Here is a 24629-nt window from a genome sequence, read left to right as displayed (position 1 = left end):
AGCTTAGGTAATCCATATTCAACTTAACCTTAAACTTATTTTAAAAACTGGTAATATTAGAAACAGAAATTTTATATAAAATGGAATATTTTATCTAAGGCCAATTTGTATTTTCTTGATAAGTACAACCTTTATGGCAAGAAAGTTCATTCTTTGGAATAAATCACTTTGTTTGCTCTGACATATACCATATTACATTGAGAGATGGATAAACAGACTTAGAAAATGCTTTTTACAGCACATTAAAACAACTGCACTTGCAAATATCAGATTGTCTGACTCTATAAACATCAATTATGTGGCATAACTAATTGCAAAGCTTCACTTACGTTTCAGTAATGTAATTAAATACTAATGATTGTGTCTCTGTCTTATTAGAGGAAACATTGCAGAAACATTCAATTAAGAAAGTGATGGATCTTCCATTCCAACTTGATTTGTCTAGAAATCTGATAATTTGTAATACATTCACAGCTTTTAAAATCTATTCTGAAAACATATATCGATAGTCTTAAATCCCATAGTAGGAACTTTATATTCTATAGTCACATCAAGAATAAAAGTATTATTACTGTGCTGTACTATTATCAAGGTATCCCTTCATGTGAACAAGTTAATTTCTCAATGTAGGTCACATGCCATAGTTAGTCACTGCTACTTTAAGGCCGTATATCAACTTTCAAATCAATGCAATTTCAATCAACTAAGCATTATTGAGCATATACTCTGTGTGAGAATCCATACGAGATGCCCTGCTACTCAGAGAAAGAACTAAAATATTCATTCCCAATTCTTAAAGGATTTACGATGTAACTGTGGAATAGAGAAACATCAATCAATCAGCAAGCATTTATTAAGCATCTTCCATATGCCAAGCACTGAGCTAAACTAGAGACTCAAAAAGAATGAAATAATCCCTTCTCTCACATGTACATAACAATATAAATAAACTACATTTGGTGCTAAAACTTTGCAGCTTACTGTCCTGTATTGCTCCTAAAGTCCCCAAAGAACAAAGTGCTCAATATCCAGAGAAAGCAGCTGGAGGACTCATGAAAATACAGGTCAGGACCAAAGAAGGCTCTCCCATTCTCTTGAAAAGTGTACGATCTGACCCTGACACAAAGTATTAGTCAGAAAGTAATGGTAAAACCAAAGAAAACACAGATGATAAAGAAATAAAATTCAAGGGGTTGCTAGGTGGCTTAGTAGATTGGGACTAGGCCCAGAGATGAAAAGTCATAGGTTCAAATCTGACTTATACACTTCTTAGCTAGGTGACCCTAAACAAGTCATTTAATCCCCATTGCCCATCCCTTACTGCTCTTTTGCTTTGGAACCAAACTAAGATGGAAGGTAAGGGTTTAAAAATAGCAGAGAAAAGAAAAAGATACTGATACAAGGATTTCCAAGTCACAAACCTTGAAGAGAATAATAGCTTAAATATACATCTGTAAACAAAGCCTCAGACAAATACATAGCTTGACCAGGTCAAACTAGAATTCTTGAGGGGAAATAAAACAAGTTTTAAAATATTGTAAATGAAATAAGAGCTCTAGGAGAAAGATTTTGAAAGAAGGTACAAAACCATACCTAAGTAAAAGATTCTTCGAAAATTAGAATGGACCAACTAGATTATTATTAGAATGTCTTCCCTTGTACTGTTTTCCATGTTAATTATTTTTGATAGTAGATTAAATTTTCTGTGATTTTTTTCAGTCTTTGGATTTTTATCATGACCAAAACCAATCAATGAACCAAACAAAACCTGGATAAAATTTTAAAAAATCATATATGGAAATTTTCTTATTAGAAAAAAGTATATTCCTACCATAGGGAAAAGTGAAAATAGAAGATTCCCTTAGCCATATCCAGAAAAAAACCTCAAAATTAAAATTGTTAGTAAAGCTATAATCAAAACTCAGAGCTTCCTAGAAAAAGAAAAATAATTTCAGAGCCCAGAAATAAAGAGTTTGCAACCCAACAAGGCCAGGAACCAGAGGTAGGGAGGAAGAGCATACCAGGGATGGGGGATAGCCAGTGAAAAGATGCAGAATGAACAAGAGTTCGAGTATTAAGTATGAGAAACAGCAGGGAAGCCAATGTAGCTGAAGATGGAAAAGAATAAAGGCTAAAAAGGCTGGAAAGGCAAGAAGAGGGTCCATTTTAAAGCCAATCAGAAGGAGCTGATAGGTGGCTCAATAGATGGAGAGCCAGGCCTAGAGATGGGAGGTCCTGTGTTCAGATCTGGCCTCAGACACCTCCTAGTTATATGACCCAGGACAAATCATTTAATCCCCACCACCTAGCCCTTCCTACTCTTCTGCCTTGGAACCAATATACAATATTAATTCTAAGATAGAAAGTAAGGTTTAAAAAAATAAAGACCAAGCAGAAGATAACTGATCCTGAAGTTAATAGGAAGTCACTAGAGTTTAGGAAGCAGGGGGTGGGATTTGGAGAAGAAACATGGATAAACCTGCACTTTAGAAAAATAATTTTGGAAGTTGAATGGAGGACATATTAGAGTGAGGAGGGAAAATGAAATAGGAAGGTATGTTACCAATATTAATATACCAAAGTTAACAATAATCTCCTAAGACCTTTTCTCAATCTTCATTCTCCTTGATTTCTCTACAGCCTTTGACACTGTCGATCACTCTCTTCCCCTTGACATTCTTCTCTGGAGGTTTTTGAGACACCATTCTAACCTGGTTTTCCTCCTATGTGGTAGATCACTCTCAGTCTTCCTTGCTGAATTCTTATCCAAATAATTTTTATTTTAACTATAAGGTTCTGCAGGACCTTGTCTTCTCTTTTCCCTCTACACTTTTTCATTTGGTAATCTCATCAAGCCCCATGGATTAAATTATCAGTTTGCTGATGATTCTCAAATCTTCCTGTTCTTCCCTAACTTCTCTCCTCTGATCTCACATCTCCAACTGCCTTTGAGACATTTTGAACTGGATTTCCAGTAGGTGTCTTAAACTCAATATGTCCAAAATGGCATTCATTTTCTTCTACTCTTAGTCTTCTCTCCCTTCTAACTTCCCTATTAACTGTAGTGGGCAAAACTATTCTTCCAGTTCTTCAATCTCACAGTCTAAGTATTATCCTTGAGACTTTCCTCTCTCACCCCTACCCCACCATAGACAATCTCTGCCCAAGACCTACTGATTTCACCTTTGCAATACTTCTTAAACACATTCTGTTGTCTCCTCTGACACTGCTACCATTCTGGTTCAGTGGCTCCCTATAGCCTCTAGGATCAAATGCAAAAATCCTCTGTTTGGTATTCAAAGTCTCTCATAACCTAACCCCCTCCTACCTTTTACAGTCTTCTTAGACTTTCCTTCCTGCCATATATACTTTGGTTCACTGACATTTGTCTTCTTGGTATTCAGAAAATCTGCTAAATCCCAGGCATTTTCTCTGGTCATCCTCCATGCTTGAAATGCTCTCCCTTATCTTTACCTACTGACTTCCTATAAGTTCCAACTAAAACACTTCCTATAAGAAGCCTTTTCCAACCTCTCCTGAAATTCTAATTCTTTTAGAATTACTTCCTATTTATGCTATATATAGACTTTGTACTTTTTTGCTTATTGTATCCCCCATTATATTGTGAGCAGAAATGGTCTCCTACATTTTTTTGTAATACCAGTGCTCAGGATAGTGCCTGGTACATAGTACTAGGTGCCTAATAAGATGTTTGTGCTTATTTGCTCACTGATTGAGATGAACTTGAAGACTACTACAATGGTCTAGGGCCATATTGGCAAACCTTTGGCATGCATACCAGAGGGGGCTGCTCTCTTCCCCCTCTCCACATACCTGAGGACATTTCTCCCATCACCCTCCCCTCTGTCCAGCATCCCAATGGGAGTACTTCCTCGCTCCCCTGTCTGGGATAAGGAAGCGGCTCACATGGGGTGTGAGGGTTGCAGTTTGGACACTCAACATCTAAAAGGTTCACCATCACTGGTCTAGAAAATGAGATGATAAGAACCTGTACTAAGGTGGTGGCTATGTGAATGGAGAGTAGAATAGATGTTGTAAATGTAAAAATTAAAAGACTTGGCAACATATTGGCTATGTGGAGTTTTGGGTGTAAAAGAGTTGAGTATGACGCCATCATTGAGATCTTAGATAACTCAGAGGATGAGGGTACCCTCAGAAGCAATAAGGAAGTTTAGAAGAGAGACAGGTTGGGGAGAAAAGGAGATGAATTTTGTTTTGGATATAAATGCTTGTTGACTTAACTAAACTTAGATATGTTGAATTTGAGATATATTTGGAGCATACAGGTTGAAATGCCCAGGATGAAGTCATTGGTACAAAACTGGAAGTCGGGAGAAAAGTTAGGGTTGGTTAAACAGATCTGAGAATCATCTGCTTGGAAAATGAGTCTTCCTTCCCACCCCCTTACCCCCTAATCTGGTCAAAATATATACAACATCTCCAAACTAAGGCTTGAGCCACTTCAAATGAATCTAATATCTTTATTCTCCCAAGTCATGATTAATGAAAAGCTCAAAGCATAATGATGCTAAAATATTTGAAATTAAAATTTCATGGTAAATAACTTTAAGTAGCTGCTTTCCAGGTTAAGTCTTTTGTGCTTAAACATATGGCTTTATTTTGGTGATGCATTTTAAGAGGCCTCTAACATTCATGTGATAATTGAGCCTCAAAATCTCTGGTTTCTATTAATATCTTACAAGCTTCCTTGCAACTTAGAAATCCTTCCTGTTTATGCTAGTACACTGCTGGATCTGACTCTGGCAGCCTGATTTTGTTTTTGATAAATTCGATTGCTTCCTCAATAAGGTATAAATTCCTAATCATGGAATTTAAGGCCTGAGCTGCTTTTCTTTTCTTTCTTCTCAGGCTAATAGTTTCAATCATGGTTAAAAAAAAAAAGCTACTTCCTTCTCCTTGCAGGTGGGCAGAAATTTGTTAAAAGAGGAGAGAAGAGATAGACATAAATATGGCCAGAAGGAGATTCATTTAATCAAGTAGCCCTCCATTTCAGGTGCTGAAGGTTAAGATTCCTGCTTGGGAGTAACAGCTAGATTCTATTAGCCTTCACCGTGCAATTAGATTAGTCTATATTTCAGACTGTTTTTCAGAATTTTGTCATTGTCTAAAATGTATTCATATATGAGCGGATAACAAAAACAGTGGAGGAAAGTATAATGATGACTTCTCTAATGGGGGAAGGGAGTTATCTGGGTATTTTAATGTAATAAGCAAACCAATAAACTTAGATTAAAAAATATGATAAGGAAGGATTATATACCTATACGCTTTTGATTAAATAGAGGACAGTTTCTAAGGTGTTAATGTTCAAAGAAGAAAGCTTTCTGTCTCTATATATCATAGTCACATAGATGATTTCATAATTACCTCCAATAGCTTATCCATATATTCTCATAATCTGGAAGTCCTAGACCTATAATCACCATCAAGCCAGTGATTCCCATGTGCAGTTTTTCTCTGGCCTCTCTACTCAAATTGGGAGTCAGGTTTTGGATTCCCCACGTTAATGACAGGAGAGAGAGTGAGAAAGAGGGCACGGGAAGAAGGGAGGGAAAGCGGGGGAGAGAGACAAAGAATGTATACATGTATGTGTGTATAGCATATATAGTGTGTGTATATACACATATAGTGGTCAAGTGGTCATAGTATAAATATGTATGTACATATACACACATATGTATATACATGTGTGTATATCACCCAAGGTTTTCTAGGAAAAAGATGTGTTAGAGCTCAAAAAAATCTAACTCAAGAATCATAGGCATTCCCTACATCTTTGAAGTTTTTGCAGATTCAATAAAAAATATTTATAGAATGTTATCAAAAGTTTCAAAAACTCTATATGACTTTGCCCTTATATAGAATGCATACTTGAGTTAATCTTCTGATGTTGCAAAATATATCCACTTGCATAAAAAGCAGTTATTTATCTAGTTGAAGTTTAACTAGGTGATTCTGCCTTACATAAGGAAAATACAAAGGGCAATGGATAACAAGAGTTAGAGTGAAAGAGACTGCTTTAACCATTTCACCTCTGCTCCCATTAATCTCTGGTGCCTGGTATTTCTAGGAACATAGAGTGATTTTGGTCTCCAAACCAGTCATTGAATGGGCTTTCATTTCATGGGTTTCATTCTGGGATTCTCTGGGTATTTCTCTTGGTCTAGTTAAGAGGTTGCCTCTGTTTTTATAGTTCATTGAATTTTAGTTTCTTGGATTTTGCTCTGTACCACCCGAGAGCTGAGCAAAGATGTATTCAGCTATTAGTTGAGAACCTATGAATTGATGGAGTGCTAAGCAATCTCAGCTTTTCACCTAGATTCTAAATATGTGATTCATCTACTTCTGTTTGCACTTCCTCTGCTAGCAACACTTTTTGTGATCTAGCAGGTGAAATATATCTTCAACTGTATCAATGACGTTCTATTCCACAAACTACCTCCTCCCCTTGAAAAAAATATAAAACCGATCACAATTTCATATGCATCTATAGGGTAGAAAAGTAGGGTCATTTCTTCCCTAGATTCAACATAATTTTATTTCTACCATTTCACCATAATAGGCCTGAAATTGGGCCAAATGAAATTGCATTTACACAAATACATAATTAGCCAGCTGTTAAGATTAAGTCAGCATAGCTCATAAAAGGGGGGGGGGATTTTTTAATTACCATTTTAGAAATTATTATTGTTATAATTACAATATTATATTGTATTTTTACAATTGTAGTTTTGTGCCAATGAGGGAATGAACATCTGCAATGAATTAAGCAGCATACAGTAATGGGATTGTTGCCTACTGACTATTTTCAATGTCTAATCCTTGGGGACCTGGCCAACTCCAGGGGAATACATCTCTGGGATTTGGTTAAATTTTAGCACTACTCAACTAGAAAGGATTGTGCTAAATATTAGAGGAAAAGAGATGGATCTATTACAAATTTAATTAATTTGTTTGGGTATCATACTTTTATATTATGTTGTATCCCTCCTACCCTGCAAGCTGGGCACAAATGTGAGCCACAGATGGCATTCTCACCTGGGGGCAAAAAGCATTAATTTTCTCCCTCCAGTGGACTCAATATTGGAAGTACAATTTACTTGTTCTCTCTCAGCTAACCTGCCAAAGACTGCTAAGCAGCTTCCCCATCTTCATGCTATTCCCCCTCCAAACCAATCTAGACTCCACTGCCAAGATTAACCATCAATTTTTTTCAATTCCATTAATTTTTTTCATTAAAAAAAATAATTTATTTTCCCAATTACATATAATAACAATTTTCAACATATGTTTTTTGAAATGATAAGATATCAAATTGTTTTCCTTCTTACCCTCACCTCTCTCAGAGATGGAAATAATTTGATCTGGTTTATACATGTATTATCAGACAAAGCATGCTTCCATGTTGTTCAATGTTGTATAAAACTACTGATATAAAAACTGAAACACCAAAATAAACTAATATGAAAAATAGTTCACATTGCTCAATTTACATTCTGATTCCAACAGTTCTTTCTCTGAGGAAGACAGTATTCTTTGTCATAAGTTCTTGAGAATTGTTCTGAATTGTTGTGTTGCTGAAAGTAGCTAGTTCTTTCACAGTTGATCATCATACAGTATTGCTATTACTATGTACAATGCTCTCTTGGTTCTGCTCATTTCACTTTGCTTTAGTTCGTGTAAGTCTTTCCAGGTCTTCTAAAATCATACTGCTCATCATTTCATATAGCACAAAAGTATTTCATTGCTATCATCTATCACAATTTGTTCAGATGTTCCCTAGCTGATGGATATCCCCGTAATTCCCAATTCTTTGATACCACAAAAAGAGTACTATAAATATTTTTTTGGACAAGAAGATCTTTTCCCCCTTTTTATGGTCTCTTTGGTATCCAGACAAAGTAATGGAACTACAGGATCAAAGGGAATGAGCAGTTTTATAGCCCTTATGCCTTCCTGAATGATTGGATCAGTTTACAATTCCACCTATAATGCATTGATCTCCCAATTTTGCCACATCCCCTCCAACATTTATTATTTTCCATTACTATCATATTGGCCAATCTGCTAGGTGTGAGATGATACCTCAACATTGCTTTGATTTGCATTTCTCTAATCAGGAGTGATTTAGAACACTTTTTCATGTGATTATTGATAGTTTTGATTTCTTCATCTGAAAACTGCCTATTCGTGTCCCTTGACCATTTGTCAATTGGGGAATGGCTTGATTTCTTGGACTTTTGACTTAGTTCCTTATAAATTTGAGAAATTAGGTCTTTGTCAGAGGTCTTTGTCCTAATTTTTTTTTCCATTTTGTTGCTTCCCTTCTCATTTTGGTCACTTAGGGCTTTTTTTTTTAACATGGCTTTCTGTTAGTCCAATAATTTTGGGGTCTATTTTCTAGGTTAGTTGTTTTATAAAATGAGATATTTTATGTTTTCTCTTATATTTTTCATTCTACAAATTTTGTTTTATTGTTTCTATCCATTAGTCTAAAAGCTAATATGTTCTCTGCTCTCCTAATTTATTTATGATATATTTCCCTTTATGTCTAGGTCATGTATCCATTTTGATATTATTTTGATAAATAGTGTAAGATACCAGACTGTATCTTGACAGATTGTCTGCCAGACTGCTTTCCAGTCTTCCCAATAATTTTTTCTTTTTTTTCCATTTGAATAAGTTTATTTAGTTATTTTTGAACATTATTCCTTGGTTACAATAATCACATTATTTCCCTCTTTCCCCTCCATCCACTCTTCCCACAGCCAACATGCAATTTCATTGGGTATTGCATGTGTCCTTGATCAGGACCTATTTCCATGTAGATGTTTGCACTAGGATGGTCATTTAGAGTCTACATCCCCAACCATATGCCTTCAACCCATGTATTCAAACAGTTATTTTCCTTTGGTGTTTTTACTCCCACATTGTTTCCTCTGGATGTGGATAGTGGTTTTTCTCATATGTTCCTCCAAGTTGTTCAGGGTCATTGCATTGCCACTAATGGAGAAGTCCATTACATTCGATTGTACTACAGTTTATCAGCCTCTGTGTACAATGTTTTCCTGGTTCTGCTCCCCCTTACTCTGCACCAGTTCCTGGAGGTTATTCCAGTCCCTGTGGAATTCCTCCACTTTATTATTCCTTTGTGCACAATAGTATTCCATCACCAACATATACCACAATTTATTCAGCCATTCCTCAAATGAACGGCATCCCCATGTTTTCCAATTTTTTGCCACCACAAAGAACGCAGCTATCAATATTTTTTGTACATGTCTTTTTCCTTATTATCTCTTTGGGGTACAAACCCAGCAGTGCTATGGCTGGATCAAAAGACAGATAGTCTTTTATCACCCTTTGGGCAGAGTTCCAAATTGCCCTCCACAATGGTTGGATCAATTCACAACTCCACCAGCAATGCATTAACGTGCCAACTTTGCCAAATCCCCTCCAGCATTCTTTACTTTCCTTTGTTGTCATGTTGGCCAATCTGCTAGGTGTGAGGTGATACCTCAGAGTTGTTTTGATTTGCATTTCTCTGATTATAAGAGATTTAGAACACTTTTCATGTGCTTATTAATACTTTTGATTTTTTTAACTGAAAATTGCCTATTCATGTCCCTTGCCCATTTTTCAATTGGAGAATGGCTTGATTTTTTTGTACAACTGGTTTAACTCTTTATAAATTTAAGTAATTAGACCTTTGTCAGAGGTTTTTGTAATGAAGATTGTTTCCCAATTTGTTGCTTCCATTATAGTTTTGGATGCATTAGTTTTGTTTGTACAAAAACTTTTTAATTTGATGTAATCAAAATTATTGATTTTACATTTTGTGATTTTTTTCTAGCTCTTGCTTGGTTTTAAAGTTTTTCCTTTCCCATAGATCTGACAAGTATACTATTCTGTGTTTGCCTAATTTGCTTATAGTTTCCTTCTTTATATTCAAGTCATTCACCCATTCTGAGTTTATCTTGGTGTAGGGTGTGAGATGTTGATCCAAACCTAATCTCTCCCATACTATCTTCCAAATTTCCCAGCAGTTTTTATCAAAAAGTGGGCTTTGGTCCCCAAAACTTGGATCTTTGGGTTTATCATAGACTGTCCAGCTGAAGTCATTTACCCCAAGTCTATTCCACTGATCCGCCTTTCTGCCTCTTAGTCAGTACTAAATTGTTTTGATAACCACTGCTTTGTAGTATAGTTTGAGATCTGGGACTGCAAGTCCTCCTTCCTTAGCATTTTTTTCATGATTTCTCTGGATATCCTTGATCTTTTGTTCTTCCAAATGAACTTTGTTATATTTTTTTCTAATTCAGTAAAAAAGTTTTTTGGTAGTTCAATGGGTATGGCACTAAATAAGTAAATTAATTTGGGTAGGATTGTCATTTTTATTATGTTAGTTCATCCCACCCATGAGCAATCAATGTTTTTCCAAATGTTTAGATCTAGTTTTAATTGTGTGGAGAGTGTTTTGTAGTTGTGTTCATATAATTCCTGTGTTTGTCTCGGCAGATAGATTCCTAAGTATTTTATATTGTCTAGGGTGATTTTAAATGGAATTTCTCTTTCTAATTCTTGCTGCTGAAATAGATTGGAGATATATAGAAATGCTGATGACTTATGTGAGTTTATTTTGTATCCTGCAACTTTGCTAAAGTTGTTAATTATTTCGACTAGCTTTTTGGTTGATTCTCTAGGATTCTTTAAGTAGACCATCATATCACCCACAAAGAGTGATAGCTTGGTCTCCTCATTGCCAATTTTAATACCTTCAATTTCTTTTTCTTCTCTAATTGCTACTGCTAGTGTTTCTAGTACAATGTTAAATAATAGAGGTGTGATAATGGGCATCTTTGTTTCACTCCTGATCTTATTGGAAAGGCTTCTAGTTTATCCCCATTGCAGATGATGTTTGTTGATGGTTTTAGATATATACTGTTTATTATTTTTAGGAAAGGCCCTTCTATTCCTATACTTTCTAATGTTTTCAATAGGAATGGGTGTTGTATTTTATCAAAGGCTTTTTCTGCATCTATTGAGATAATCATGTCATTTTTGTCAGTTTGCTTGTTAATATGGTCAATTATGCAGATAGTTTTCCTAATGTTGAACCATCCTTGCATTCCTGGTATGAATCCTACCTGGTCATAGTGAATAACCCTTGTGATGACTTGCTGCAGTCTGTTTGCTAGTATCCTATTTAAGATTTTTTTCATCTATATTCATTAGAGACATTGGTCTATAGTTTTCTTTCTCTGTTTTTGACCTGCCTGGATTGGGGATCAGTACCATATTTGTATCGTAAAATGAATTTGGTAGAACTCCTTCTTGACTTTTTCTGTCAAATAGTTTGTATAATATTGGGATTAGTTGTTCTTTGAATGTTTGATAGAATTCATTTGTGAATCCATCTGGACCTGGGGATTTTTTCTTAGGGAGTTCTTTGATGGCTTGTTCAATTTCTTTTTCTGATATGGGGTTGTTTAGGTAATTTATTTTTTCCTCTGTTAGTCTAGGCAATTTATATTTTTGTAAGTATTCATCCATTTCACCTAGATTGTTATATTTGTTGCAATATAATTGGGCATAGTAGTTTTTAATGATTGCTTTAATTTCCTCTTTATTAAAGGTGAGGTCTCCCTTTTCATCTTGGATATTGTCAATTTGGTTTTTTTCTTTCCTTTTTATAATTAGACTGACTAGTACTTTGTCTATTTTATTTGTTTTTTCAAAGTACCAGCTTCTAGTCTTATTTATTAAATCAATAGTTCTTTGACTTTCAATTTTATTGATTTCTCCTTTGAGTTTTAGGATTTCTAATTTAGTCTTCATCTGAGGATTTTTAATTTGTTCCCTTTCTAGTTTTTTAATTTGCATGCCCAATTCATTGACCTCTGCCCTTCTTAATTTGTTAATATATATGAACTCAAGGATATAAATTTCCCCCTGAATACTGCTTTGGCTGCATCCCATAGGGTTTGAAAGGATGTCTCATCATTGTCATTTTCTTCAATGAAGTTAGTAATTGTTTCTACAATTTGTTCTTTAACTAACTGGTTTTGGAGAATTGTATTGTTTAATTTCCAATTAATTTTTTATTTACCTCTCCATGTACCCTTACTAATTATTATTTTCATTGCATTATGATCTGAGAAGGTTACATTTATTACTTCTGCCCTTTTGCACTCGTTTGCAATGTTTTTTATGCCCTAATACATGGTCAATTTTTGTGAATGTACCATGTGCTGCTGAAAAGAAGGTATGTTCCTTTTTGTCCCTATTTCTTCCCAATAATTTTTAAAAAATAATGAATTCTTATCCCCAAAACAAAACACAAGGTTCCCATAATCTTTTACAACAATTTATCGTATGTTCTGTTCTGTTCCACCAATCTACTTTTCTATTTCTTAGCCAGTACCAAATAGTTTTGGTAATTACTGCTTTATAATATAGTTTGAAATTTGGTACTGCTAGACCTCCGTTCTTAACATTTTTTCATTAAATCCTTTGATATTCTTGACCTTTGTTTTCCCAAATTAAACTACTTTTTCTTGTTAAATAACATAATTTTTTGGTAATTTAATTGGGATGTCATTGAATAAATAGATTAGATTAGGTAGGATTGTAATTTTAATTATATTGGTTCTACCCACCAATGAGCCATCAATATTCTCCTATTTAAATCTGATTTTATATAAAAAGTGTTTTATAATTATGTTTATGGAGTTCATGGGTTTGTTTTGGTAATATACTCCAGGTATTTTATTCTACTTTTGGATATTTTAAATGGTTTATCTCTTAGTATCTTTTCTGGCAGGATTTTGATGGTAATATATAAGCATTTGTATTTATATTCAGGCATTTTTCTTAAGAAAGCAGAAATTAGTGGCTTACAAGGCTGGGGCAGGAAGTGAAGGAACTAAGAAATAATCATACTGGCTCATTCTCAAGAATGTAGTCATAAAATTTAAATTAATATCCAATAACTCAAAATATAATATTTTATAATATTTATTAACAATAACTTGAAGTAAAAGAAATAAAAGAAACAAAAGTAAAAGCCTGAGTAAAGCCACATGAGAAAAATTCTCCTGCCTGGCACTCATCCAACTGCCACAGCAGTGTCTCCAGGAGAAGAGAGAGAGGGTGGAGCTACACAAAACTTATATCTTCCCTATGTATGTTATATAGATACATAAATGGGATGCTGGGAGAGTGAGTCCCTCAGGAGCAAAGTTCTAATTTCAGAATCCCCCTGTGATTCCATTGGGAAATGAGAGTGTAAAAATATAACAAATTTACATGTCTATTTTCCCCATAGAATCAGTACACATAACCAACTTATATCTCTAAAGATTTTTAACTAAAGGTGCATACAATATTGTACTTCCTAAGAGGAAATTACAATAATTTGGGGATAAGAGGGAAATAAAAGAGAAAGAGAACAAAACCAATGATTGCTAGGCACATTAATGAAAAGCCAATTAAGGGGCAATCCCCTTTGGCATAAGAGTGTACATTCAAAATAAATGCGTTCAATCCCCCACAGTTCAATTCACCACATCCCAAAGTTCATTCTGGATCTTTTGGTGCAGTGTATGGTTTCTACAAGCATCTTCATGGTTCCTTCTTCAAATAATTCACTTTCTTGATTCAGGGAAATAGCAAGTTTCTTATCCTAAAACAACTCTCAAAAGAATTTAAACTTTGCGTTATAGGATAATAATACATAGTTTAATGTTCTGCTTAAAATAAGATATCTCTTAACAATTTGCATACTTATCTAGCAATGGTTATGGTAACAAATATAGTGTCAGAAGGTCATTTTTATAAGTCTAATCGTTCTTCCTCATCATTAAATGACAGTAATGAGAATTGGAAAAAATTTAAGGAAGAATGCTGAATTTTGCCCATTGTTTTTGGTGAATGACAAGTGGGTACAAGCCTTTTTAATCGTATGTACACTATTAGTAAGAACACAAGTTAGTTTGTGGAAACTTGTATTTTCTTCTTAGGCATTTCTTTTCTCAGTGAATTTATGAAGATTTGCCACATTTAACATGTGCCACTTCCAAAAGCAAAGAAACAATGGAAAAAATTATCTATCCACCAATACAGTGGTGGGAGGAAGAAGTTGGAAAGAACGAAAGTGGCTAAGAGTTCTAAAAACTAGTTTCAATTGGAAGAAATGTAGGACATATACAGAATCTGATGGGGCCATTTGTCCCATTGTAACAATTGGAAACAATAGGCTTTCCCTCAACAATGTTACTCTAACCAACATCATAATGATAATGTCATTAATGCACCATAATTGAACCCTTCCAGTATATTGCCAAAGCTCACTGTAACATTCTGCTGATGACCAAGATGAGAATTGAATGGTAGTAACAATCTGAGCTATGAGTACTTTAGTCCTGGATGTTAACTCTGCTGAGCATCATTCTGTTTACCATAATACAAATAACATAATTCCTATGGATCTAACTGTACACTTTAATGCTATTTCACTTCACCCAACATATTTTTCTGGAATCAGTTACTACATTATGGGCTAAACAGATTTCTGAGGGCTAGATCATGCTACTTAACCACTATAAACGTGTTCTTGTGGGAAAATGTGATCTGAATCACAACCAACCAACAGATACATCCTCTCATGAATACAACCCATTTACAAATTAGATTCTGTCTGCTTGTAGAAAACTGCATAATAATATTTTACAATTATTTTCATATCTTGCAGGCCAGTCAGAGAATTTTCCATGCCAAGAGGAGCAAACACGTTTATTTACTGTTTAAAAGCAAATCTTATTGTTACTGGGGGTAAGTATGCAAGTCACAGAGACTTTTTTGCTTTGGAGGGAAAAAAGCTCGTTTCACCTTTCATAAAATTTTTGAAGTAAAACTTTAGTGTATTGTTTCTACTGGCTCAAAGAGCTTATTGTTAAATTTTCATTTCAAGCATATAATACTCAAAAATTTACAAACATTACAAATAAAGGCTTGATTTATAGTTTTGTTGATTATGTAGACTTAATACTAAGTGATGAAAAAAGTATTAATGAAGATTAAAATGAAAGGCTTGTGGTGTATATGTTTATATTAACACATATAGATATGTATAAATTTGATAAGCTGTGTATGAAACTTTTTATAGTATATCTTTGGCTAAAAGGGACTGTAAAATCAATTAATTGATCCAACTTTCACTTTACAGATGAGAAAACTGGAATCCAGAGAAATTAAGTAACTTGGACAAAGTTGCAAAGTTATTCAGTGGCCAAGGTCACACTAGACCCAAGTCTTTGAATTTAGTCTTCTTTCTACAATCCCACCTACTCTATCACTTTATACACAAAGTGTCTTATCATAGGGATACAGTATAGTTGAGCAGAAAGAGAATAGAGGAGGACAGTCCAAATTGTAGCTCTGCCATTTAGTATTTACATGACTTTGAACAAGTCACTTAATTTCTCTAGGTCTCACTTACTCAGATGTAAAGTGAGAGGACTACAATATAGAGGATTGTTATGGTCTTTCCAACTCTAAATCTATGGCTCTATATTCATGTGATTGAAGTATTATGAATATAGTCATCCTATTTTTAATAGTTATATATTAAAATGTATAACATTTCTCCCAGATATTATTTTTACTTGCATCCATATTACTCAAAATTATAATTATGTAAAACATAGTAACTGCTTCTAGTCCAATAGAAATATTCACTTTTAATTCAAAGAATGTGAATATTTCATAAGATTAATTATTTATGCTAATTGAGACCTAGGTGTACCACATTCAGTAAACTAATAGCATTTCTTCACTACCTGTTATGATAGAATATTGAAATATGCATTTTGAGAGAAGGTATTTGAAGGTTCTGAGAAACTTTGTAAACTATGAAGTGCTTAAAGATGTACCAGATTTGTAGCTACATTTTGTGGTGGCAAAAAATTGGAAAATGAGGGGGTATCCCTTGATTGGAGAATTGCTGAACAAATTGTAGTATCTGATGGTGATGGAATACTATTGTGCTGTAAGGAGTGAAAGAACTAGAGGATTTCTATATGAACTGAAAGAACCTCCATGAACTGAATCAGAGTAAAATGAACAGAACCAAAAGAACATTGTGCACTGAAAGTAAAACATTGTGGAACTATCTGATGTAATGGACTTTACTACTAGTAGTAATACAGTAATCCAGGACATTCCTGAGGGACTTCTGGGAAAGAATGCTAACCACATTGAGAGAAAGAACAATGGGAGTAGAGATGCAAAAGAAAAACTTATGACTTATCACTTGTTTATATGAGTATATTATTTGGGGGTTGGGCTTTAAAAGATTGCTCTATGGTAAAAATGAATAATGTGGAAATAGGTATCAAATGATAATATTTGTACAACTCAGTGGAATTACTTGTTGTCTCTGGGAGGAGGAAGAAAGAGGGGAGGGAAAGAAAATGAATCATATAAACATGGAAAAAAATTTTTAATGTTTAAAAAAGATGTATCAGAGATAAGCATTTTCTCAAAGAGGAAGAAGATGCTTTCTTCCAGTAAATGATAATATGAATCTATAGGTGTTATCAGATTCAGAGATCATCTAGTTGGTGTTAGAGGAAAAAATGAAAGATTATGGCTGATATCTGTAGGATATTAGGGCAGATATATCTCAATGTGATAACAACAGAAAAGCTTTGTTTGTAGGATACATACCTAGAATGTGACAGAGAACCTCTCGAGGCTTTTGCACAGTATCCAACACATAGTAGGAGGCCTTTAATAAATATGTTGGCTTCACTTAATATACTATATAGCTACTACTCATTTTTGGTGATTCAGATGGGCGCACATGATACTTCCAGAAAGAATCTAGGAGGTATTGCTAAATATTACAAGGTGCTGGATAAGAAACTGAAGTGCTTAGGAACAAAGGTTTAAACTGCAAGACTGCTGATTGAAAGTAAGGACTTTAGGAGGCAAAAGTATATTTCAGAATCAATTAACAAACATTGAAATTCCAAAGAGATGAATTTATATATGATCCTAGAGATAATAGGGATCCACTGAAAACATAAAAATAGGCGAGTATCACGTTCAAATTTGTACTTTACGAAAATTAGTCTAACATTTGGGTGAAGGAAGAAATAAAGAGTTTAAACTAACAACTGAAAAATCATAGAGGAGCCAAGTTGTCTCATGATACACTCCAGGAAATAAGTAAAAAGGCACCTGAAAGATCAGTGATCAAGAAAAGCAAAGAAAAACAGCAATAAGCTCCAATTAGTCTAGGACTTTACAAGAAAACAGTCAGAAACCAAAAAATCCTGTGACGAGGGAGGTAGAAGACAGTGTGAGCTCTAGTAGGCAATGCCTGAAACCAGTGGGATCTTTAGATTTTAGATTAGTGGATCTTTAAAGCTTTATTTATTTATTATATATTTATTTAGATTAATGGATCTTTAGATATTTTGTTAATTACTGAGAAATTAGAAGTACTATTTTATGGATGGTCAGGAAGAATAGCTAAAAAGACATTAGTTTTTATTGTTATTTTTAGTTTTAATTGGATTATGAAGTAGTCATTCTATTGATAAGTAGGCATACTAGGCAAGAGAAGATCATCTTTTAAAGGTGGGTTCTAAAAAGGACGCTTAGTTCTCAAATTGTTTCTGTGTTCTTTTCCATGAACTTTGAAGTGAGAAAAAAGAGAAATAATATAGTTTCAGTGAGAGGATACCCAAGTGAAATCATGTAATATATGTCTATCCTCAGTGAGTTCAAGTCAACAACTTCAGATGAACTAGATTTTAGAGAACTGAAGGAACTCAGAGATGTGATTGTTAAACTTCTGTTGATTATTTTCAATTTAATTCAATTTAATATGCATTTCTTAGATGCTTACTCTAAGGAAGGAACTATACTAAGTTCTGGGGTCAAAAAGATAGAAATAAATCCATCCTTAAGGAAAGGGACTTGGAAATTTTTGAAGAAAGAGGTACCAAAGGACTAGATAAGGAAAAATATTCCAATTTTCATAAAAAGTAAGAAAATAGAGTGTGAAAACTGGAGACCAGTGAACTTGACTTCCATACCTGACAACATTCTTAAATATATTATTGGGGGAAATGGTTTTGAACACTTAATTGGAAATAGGTTACTAAAAGCCACTAAAAGACTTGAAAAACAGATCTTGTCAGTCTAACCCGATTCCCTTTTTTGGCCAGAGTAACTGTGCTGATAAACCTATCCATAAAGCTGTGGATTTTTAATTCTTAGATTTTAGCAAGGCATTTGATACCTGGTAAGGGTTAAAAAAGATAAAGGAATTACCGTGTTCTAGAATTGGAAATGTCTGTTATAAAGAAAGTAAGAATATCTCTAATTGACATTAATCTGAAACTCATAATGACTCCTTGTTGGAGTATAAACAAATACTATTGGCCCAGGTATTAATATTAACCTTGTTCATTGACACCACATTGAAGATGACTGAATAAGGCTCATCATATTTTGTACCACATCCTTGGTATTAGTCTTTAAAAGGGAAAAAAACAGACAGGAAGGTGAAAGAGTTCATGAAAGAACCAGAATCCAGATAGAAGGCATTTCAGCGACTAACTTTCTTTTCCTGGAGAGGAAATCTTTGTATCTATAGGACTTTTCATGTAACCATATGGCCTCAGGAAAGGAGAAACCAAATGGCTACAGAGATGACCACACCAGAGTCAGTGGCAGTATTATGAAGTCCTGGACAGACATATGAAGTCGAGGACCAAGCCTTTCCTGAACATAGAGCAGAAGACGGTAGATAATGATGAGTTCTTGAACCAAGTCAACTAGGAAAAGAAGGATGAGCCAAATGAAGTTCTAGTGGAGGTGGAACAGAGGAATAGTGAGAATTAGAGATACAGTGTGCATGCCTATCATTAAAACAGAGTTACAGAGAATAAATAGGTTTGCATTGTTGACCTGGGGAGAGGGAGGGGTGGTTAACTGTCCAGTACTCTAAATGCTTTTCTTTTTGTGGGTGGTCCTGACTACAAAGTTAAGTACTATAAGTCTAGAGCAAGGGTTGGCAAACTATGGCTTCCTAGAGGTCAAATACAACCCATTACCACTTTTGTATGGCAAGTGAGCTAAGACTAGTTTTTATATTTTTATTTAAATATTTTATTAACTTTTATTTAAAAATTTTATTGTAAATGAAAAAAACATTTGTAGCTCATAGACCATACAAAAACAAGAGGTGGGCTGAAGTATAGGGGAGATGGGACTCCCTGGAGGGTGAAGGAGTCAACTCTCACTCAAATGCAAATGTTTTTCCTTTAAAAGAGATTTTCAACCCCAAGGTAATATAAGTATGGAGAATTATAAAGGTATTTAAGAAAAATGGAAGCTCACCAAAGAGGGAAGATTTTGCTTGACTCTTTTATGAGTTTTATAGGGCCATTATTGGTTGTTTTTTGGGGTTTTTTGTTTGTTTTTCTTGCTTCTGACAGATAAAATAAAACCTGTAATGTATTTTATATATTAATAGCTTGAATGCTTTTGGATAGGGAATGAGGGTCATTTTATCTTCTCCATAGACCTAGATACATTCTTATTTTTCTCATGGGACATCCTAGGTAGGGTATGATCCAAAGAGATGTGATTAGTGAAAAACTCTCAAAATTATATCTGGATTATGTAAATACAAGGCTTAGGTTATGCATATCCTAAGAGAAGTTTGAATGAGATGATTTTTAAGGCATCTTTCAGCTCTTAAAATTCTAAGGTTATGTTAGAACTCTTCTTTTCATATGGTGATAGACTAAAATAGTCTTTGGAAAATATTGTAAATATATTGTATTATCTGGTCTAGTACTCTATATTCAGTCACAGATCTGTAAATAAAGAAGACTATTTTTAAAAACACCTTTAAAATTAGCCACAATCATTTAAATTCTATTACGGCTAGGGAGAAATGATAGGAAGATATATGAAGTGGAAGTCTAGCAAGAGCAGTTTGGGAAGGGGGCTGTGCCCCATCATGGGAGCAACTTTATTGATGTCTGGCTAAAGAGATTGTAAGAACAAATGGAAAATGTAGTCAATAAAAACATATATTCAGAGTCCACGATTTAAAGACAAGTGTGCTAGGTAATGCAGTGGATAAAAAGCCTGACCTGGAGTAAAGACAACTTGAGTTCGAATCCAGCCTCAGATATTTACTAGCTGTGTGACCCTGGGCAAGTCTCTTGATCCTGTCTGCCTCGGTTTCCTCATCTATAAAATGATCTGTAAAGAAACTTGCAAACCATTCCAGTATCTTTGCCAAGAAAACTCTAAATGGGGTCAGGAAGAGTAGGGCATGATTGAAAGCAACTGAATACCAACAACAAAGTACAAAGAGAACACTGAGAAGTATTACAATGAAAATAGAGCAACAGCCACTTTGGTCAAAAACAAGAAATACAAATGTTTACAGTTCACTTGTTTCTGAGTTGTCATTATCCTTAAACACACTTTGACTTTTTTTTCCAGTTTAATAGTATGGTTTAGAGGGAATAATGGTTATTTTGGAGTTAGAAGACATGGGTTCTAATCCCAATTCTCTTAGTTATTATCTGTGTGATTTGGGGCAAGTTACTTAATATCAGTGCTGCCCAGTTTTCCTGTCTATAAAATGATGTTGGATTAGATGATCTCTAGTTCCTTCCAGCTTTAAATCCTATGATCTAGGGGGAACCTTCCTAGGGCATTGGTGAAAACAGTACATATAAGGGATAAGTAAAGAGAAAGCAGGGCTGACTGGTATAAGAGACTATGGAATGAAGAAGAAAAAAGATCAGAAATGACTAGGAATCACAACTTGAATGGATTTAAGCTTCCTTAGGATCTTACAGGTGACTAAAAAGAGGCGTTTCCATCCTACCAAAGCTTAAAACTTATCCATAGGATGAATATCTTTAGAAATGTACTCTTTTTTTATATCAGGCTCTGTGTTTGCTTAAGTTTCACTATATATTTACTTTGGAGAGAAATACTATTTTTGATTAATGCTGTATACCAATGTGAGTACCTTTGAATGGTTCTTTGTTCTCAGGGAGAATAAAGAAAGAAGGTTGGCTTTTTTTTTCTTGTGCCCCATCATCTTAAACACTTTAGTCATTTTGGAAAAACAATATGTTTGATAAAATGCCAGGGACTTTATCAGCCTCAGTGTATGTGGATAAAGCTATCTGACTTAATTAATCTCAAGGATTGTTATCTGGCAAAAATCCTCCCCAATATTTTCGAAGATTTTTTAACAGCAGGATTCACAGCTCTGTCAAAAAGCCCTGAGGAGGAAGTTTAGCAGAGTGAAAGGCAGGCAACAAATATCTTTTCACCACCCATGTTCAAGTGAGTTGTGCCAGTGAACAGACTGTTAATAGGAGATGCAAATCCTCAGGAACTAAAAAGCACAGGAGAATACCCCTGCTGATTAGTGACTCAGCCATCTACATATTGTTAAACGTACAGTGCGTACTGATTCACTGTTCAATGATGAAGGCAGCTTTGTGGGGTACAGCTTCTTCTATTAAATATGCAAACATTTGCTGAGCTTGGAAAAAAGGAGTTCTTGCAGCAATCAAGGCAGAATGAGGACAGGATATCTACAGTATCACTGCATGTTTCCTAAGCTTCCTCTTCAACTCAATTCAATTCAATTCACACAATTTTGGAGCATCAATTCTGTACATAGAACCATGCTAGGCATTGGCAGGGATCCCAAGGGCAGATAAGACTCTCTGTCCTAGAAGTTTACACTCTAGAAAGGAGAAGAAGGGATTATGATTCATAGACAATTAATGATGAATTATTTTCTTCTCACCATCAAGGACTATGGGAACACCCACATACTTATATTTATTGTATTTCACTGCCACCTTAATAGAGGATCCAGGAATATGAATATATATATATATATATAAATGGTGGATAGTCAAGCACTTTGGAACCTTAATATCACAATCCTGGATGTTCTTAGGATACAGACACTGCATTAGATTCTGAGCCAGCAGAATGCTCCTTGGGACTGGCAGCATGGAAAAGCATTCATTACTCACTGGGATAGCAAACAAGGTTTCCTGTAGGATTTGGATTTTAGTTGAACTGGTAACAATGGGTTGGAATTCAGCAGGCAAAGGTGAGCAAAGGCTGGCAGATTAGTATAGTTTAGTTTGGCTGGAGAAAATTGTTATAAAGTTGGAGGATTTAGAGAGATCTGGACTGTGGAAGGCCTTGAATGCCAGACAACTCAAACTTTAATGGATATGAAAATGAGCCATTTAAAATATTTAAGCAGAATGATATGACCAAATCTATGTATAAAGAAGGTAAGTGTGAGAGTGATGAGGAGAATGGTTTGAGGAGAGTAAGTATAGAGGTAGGAAACTATTGTAATAGTGCTGGTCAGGGGTCATAAGGGCCTGTAGGGGTAGCTTATAGCACAGTAGATAGAGCACTGGACATGGTGTCAGGAGGACCTAAGTGCAAATCTAGCCTCACACACTTATAATAATCGCCACTACCTTGCAGAATTGTTGTAAAAATCAAATGAGATAATATATTTTTAAGTGCTCAACACAATGCTTGGCATATATTTTCCAGTTGCTCCAGTCATATCCAACTCTTTATGATCCTATTTGGAATTTTCTTGACAAAGATACTAGAGCAATTTGACATTTCCTTCTCCAGCTCATTTTACAGATGAGAACATTGAAACAAACTGGATTAAATAGCTTTCCCAGGGTCACACAGGTAGTGTCAGAGGCTGGACTTGAACTCGTAAAAATGAGACTTCCTTGTTTTCAAAAGCAGCACTTCATCCATTGTGCCACCTAGCACTGCCCACTGGCTTGGCACATAGTAGGCACTATATAAATGCTCATTCTATTCCCCTTCCTCTAGTCTAGAGTCGTGGTTGTGAGAAAAGAGAGAAGGACACACATGCAAAAAATAGTAGTAAAATTGAGGAGGTAGAATTAGCAGGATGTGACATTTGATTGTTCAGTCATTTAGGTAGTTAACTCTGGAGAGGGGAATATATGCGGTAAAAGAGAGTGAAGAGTTACAGGAAATACTAAGGTTTCAAATATAGAAAATTGGGTTAATGGAGGTGACAGGGACCAAAAGAGTGGTAAGGAACTTGACTATGAATGTGCTGAATTTGAGGCAGTAAGGGAACATGCAAATAAAAATGTCCTGTCTTTAGATGAAGACATGGGCCTGGAACTTGTAAGGGAGATATAGCAGGAAACAGGTTTGAAAATCATCTGTATTAAGGTAGCAGTTGAAGTTGTGGATGAATTAAAAAGGAGAAAGTAAAGAGAGAGAAAAGATAGGAAACAATGGAAGGACATTTCTTTGGGGGGAAAGTGGTACCAATCTTAAGGAAGAAGGAAAGAATCCATGGAAAGGGCAATAAATCAAATATTTGTTAGGAATTTGCTATGTGCAAAGCAGTGTGCTAGCCTCCAAGAACGGAGCTAAAAGCAAAAATAGTCCCTGCCCTCAAGAAGAAAGAGTTTATAATCTGGATATATGTTAATAAGAACAACTGCATTTATGTGGTGTTTTAAAGTTTACAAAGTGAGTTTATAAACAGTGCCTCATTTTATCCTCACAATAAATATATAAGGTGCTATTATAATCATACATGTTTTACATACAAGGGAACTGAGACAGTCAGAAGTAAGTATCTGAGGTGGGATTTGATATTAGTTCTTCCTAGCTCTAGGTACAATACTCTGTCTACTACACACCCAACTGTCTGATGATGATGATGATGAAGATAAGCATTTACCTAGTCCTAGTACTTTAGTGTTTGCAAAGTGATCTATATATGTGTGTGTGTGTATATATATATATATATATATATACATATATGTGTATATATATATATATAATCTCATTTGATATTTGCAACAACCGTAGGTACTTTAATTATCTTGATGTTACAGATGAGGAAACTATGGCAGATAGAGATTAAATGACTTACCCAAGGTCACTGAGCCAGGAACTATCTGAAACAGGATTTCAGTTTAGGTTTCCTATATTCTAAGCTAGGACTCTATCCACTATACCAGAGGTGTCAAAAACCTGGCCCATGTGCCCTGAACCAGATTAAAATGTAATAGGGGAAATGTTGAACAACATACATAAAAATACAAGAGAACATCGATAATGTTAATATGTGATTTTCTAAGTCAATAAGCAGCCACAAGAATACCTTATACACAGTTTACTGGCCCAGTTTCTATTTGATTTTTCTTTCTTTTTTATATCTTTTCCCCCAATTACTCATAGATACAATTTTTAACAATCCTTTCATGGCATTTTGTGGTCCATGTTCTCTCTCCTCCCATTCCTTCCCCCTTCTCAAGATAGCAAGTAATATATGTTATACATATGCTATCATGCAATATATATTTCTGTGTTCATCATGTGAAAGAAGACATATATCATTTATATAAGAAAAAACTTCTGAAGGAAATAAAGAAAAAAGGTTTGCTTCAATCTTCACTCCAACTTCACTATTTCCTTCT

The 24629-nt window shown here is 34.8% G+C and overlaps 1 protein-coding gene across 6 annotated transcripts in view; it reads left to right on the top strand.

Annotated features, from left to right (window-relative positions):
- Positions 1-24629, top strand: part of WDR64 (WD repeat domain 64) — a 229641-nt gene that overhangs the window by 71419 nt on the left and 133593 nt on the right. For all 6 annotated transcript variants that reach the window (XM_016430227.2, XM_007481554.3, XM_007481553.3 and 3 more), the window contains one exon: positions 14795-14874. In XM_016430227.2, the coding sequence (XP_016285713.1) occupies positions 14795-14874 (80 nt within the window). The remainder of the gene's footprint in view (positions 1-14794; positions 14875-24629) is intronic.

The sequence above is a fragment of the Monodelphis domestica genome, chromosome 2, assembly GCF_027887165.1.
Source record: "Monodelphis domestica isolate mMonDom1 chromosome 2, mMonDom1.pri, whole genome shotgun sequence".
Lineage (NCBI taxonomy): Eukaryota > Metazoa > Chordata > Mammalia > Didelphimorphia > Didelphidae > Monodelphis > Monodelphis domestica.
The sequence above is the reverse complement of the archived record's forward strand: the minus strand, read 5'-3'. Positions and strand labels throughout refer to the sequence as shown.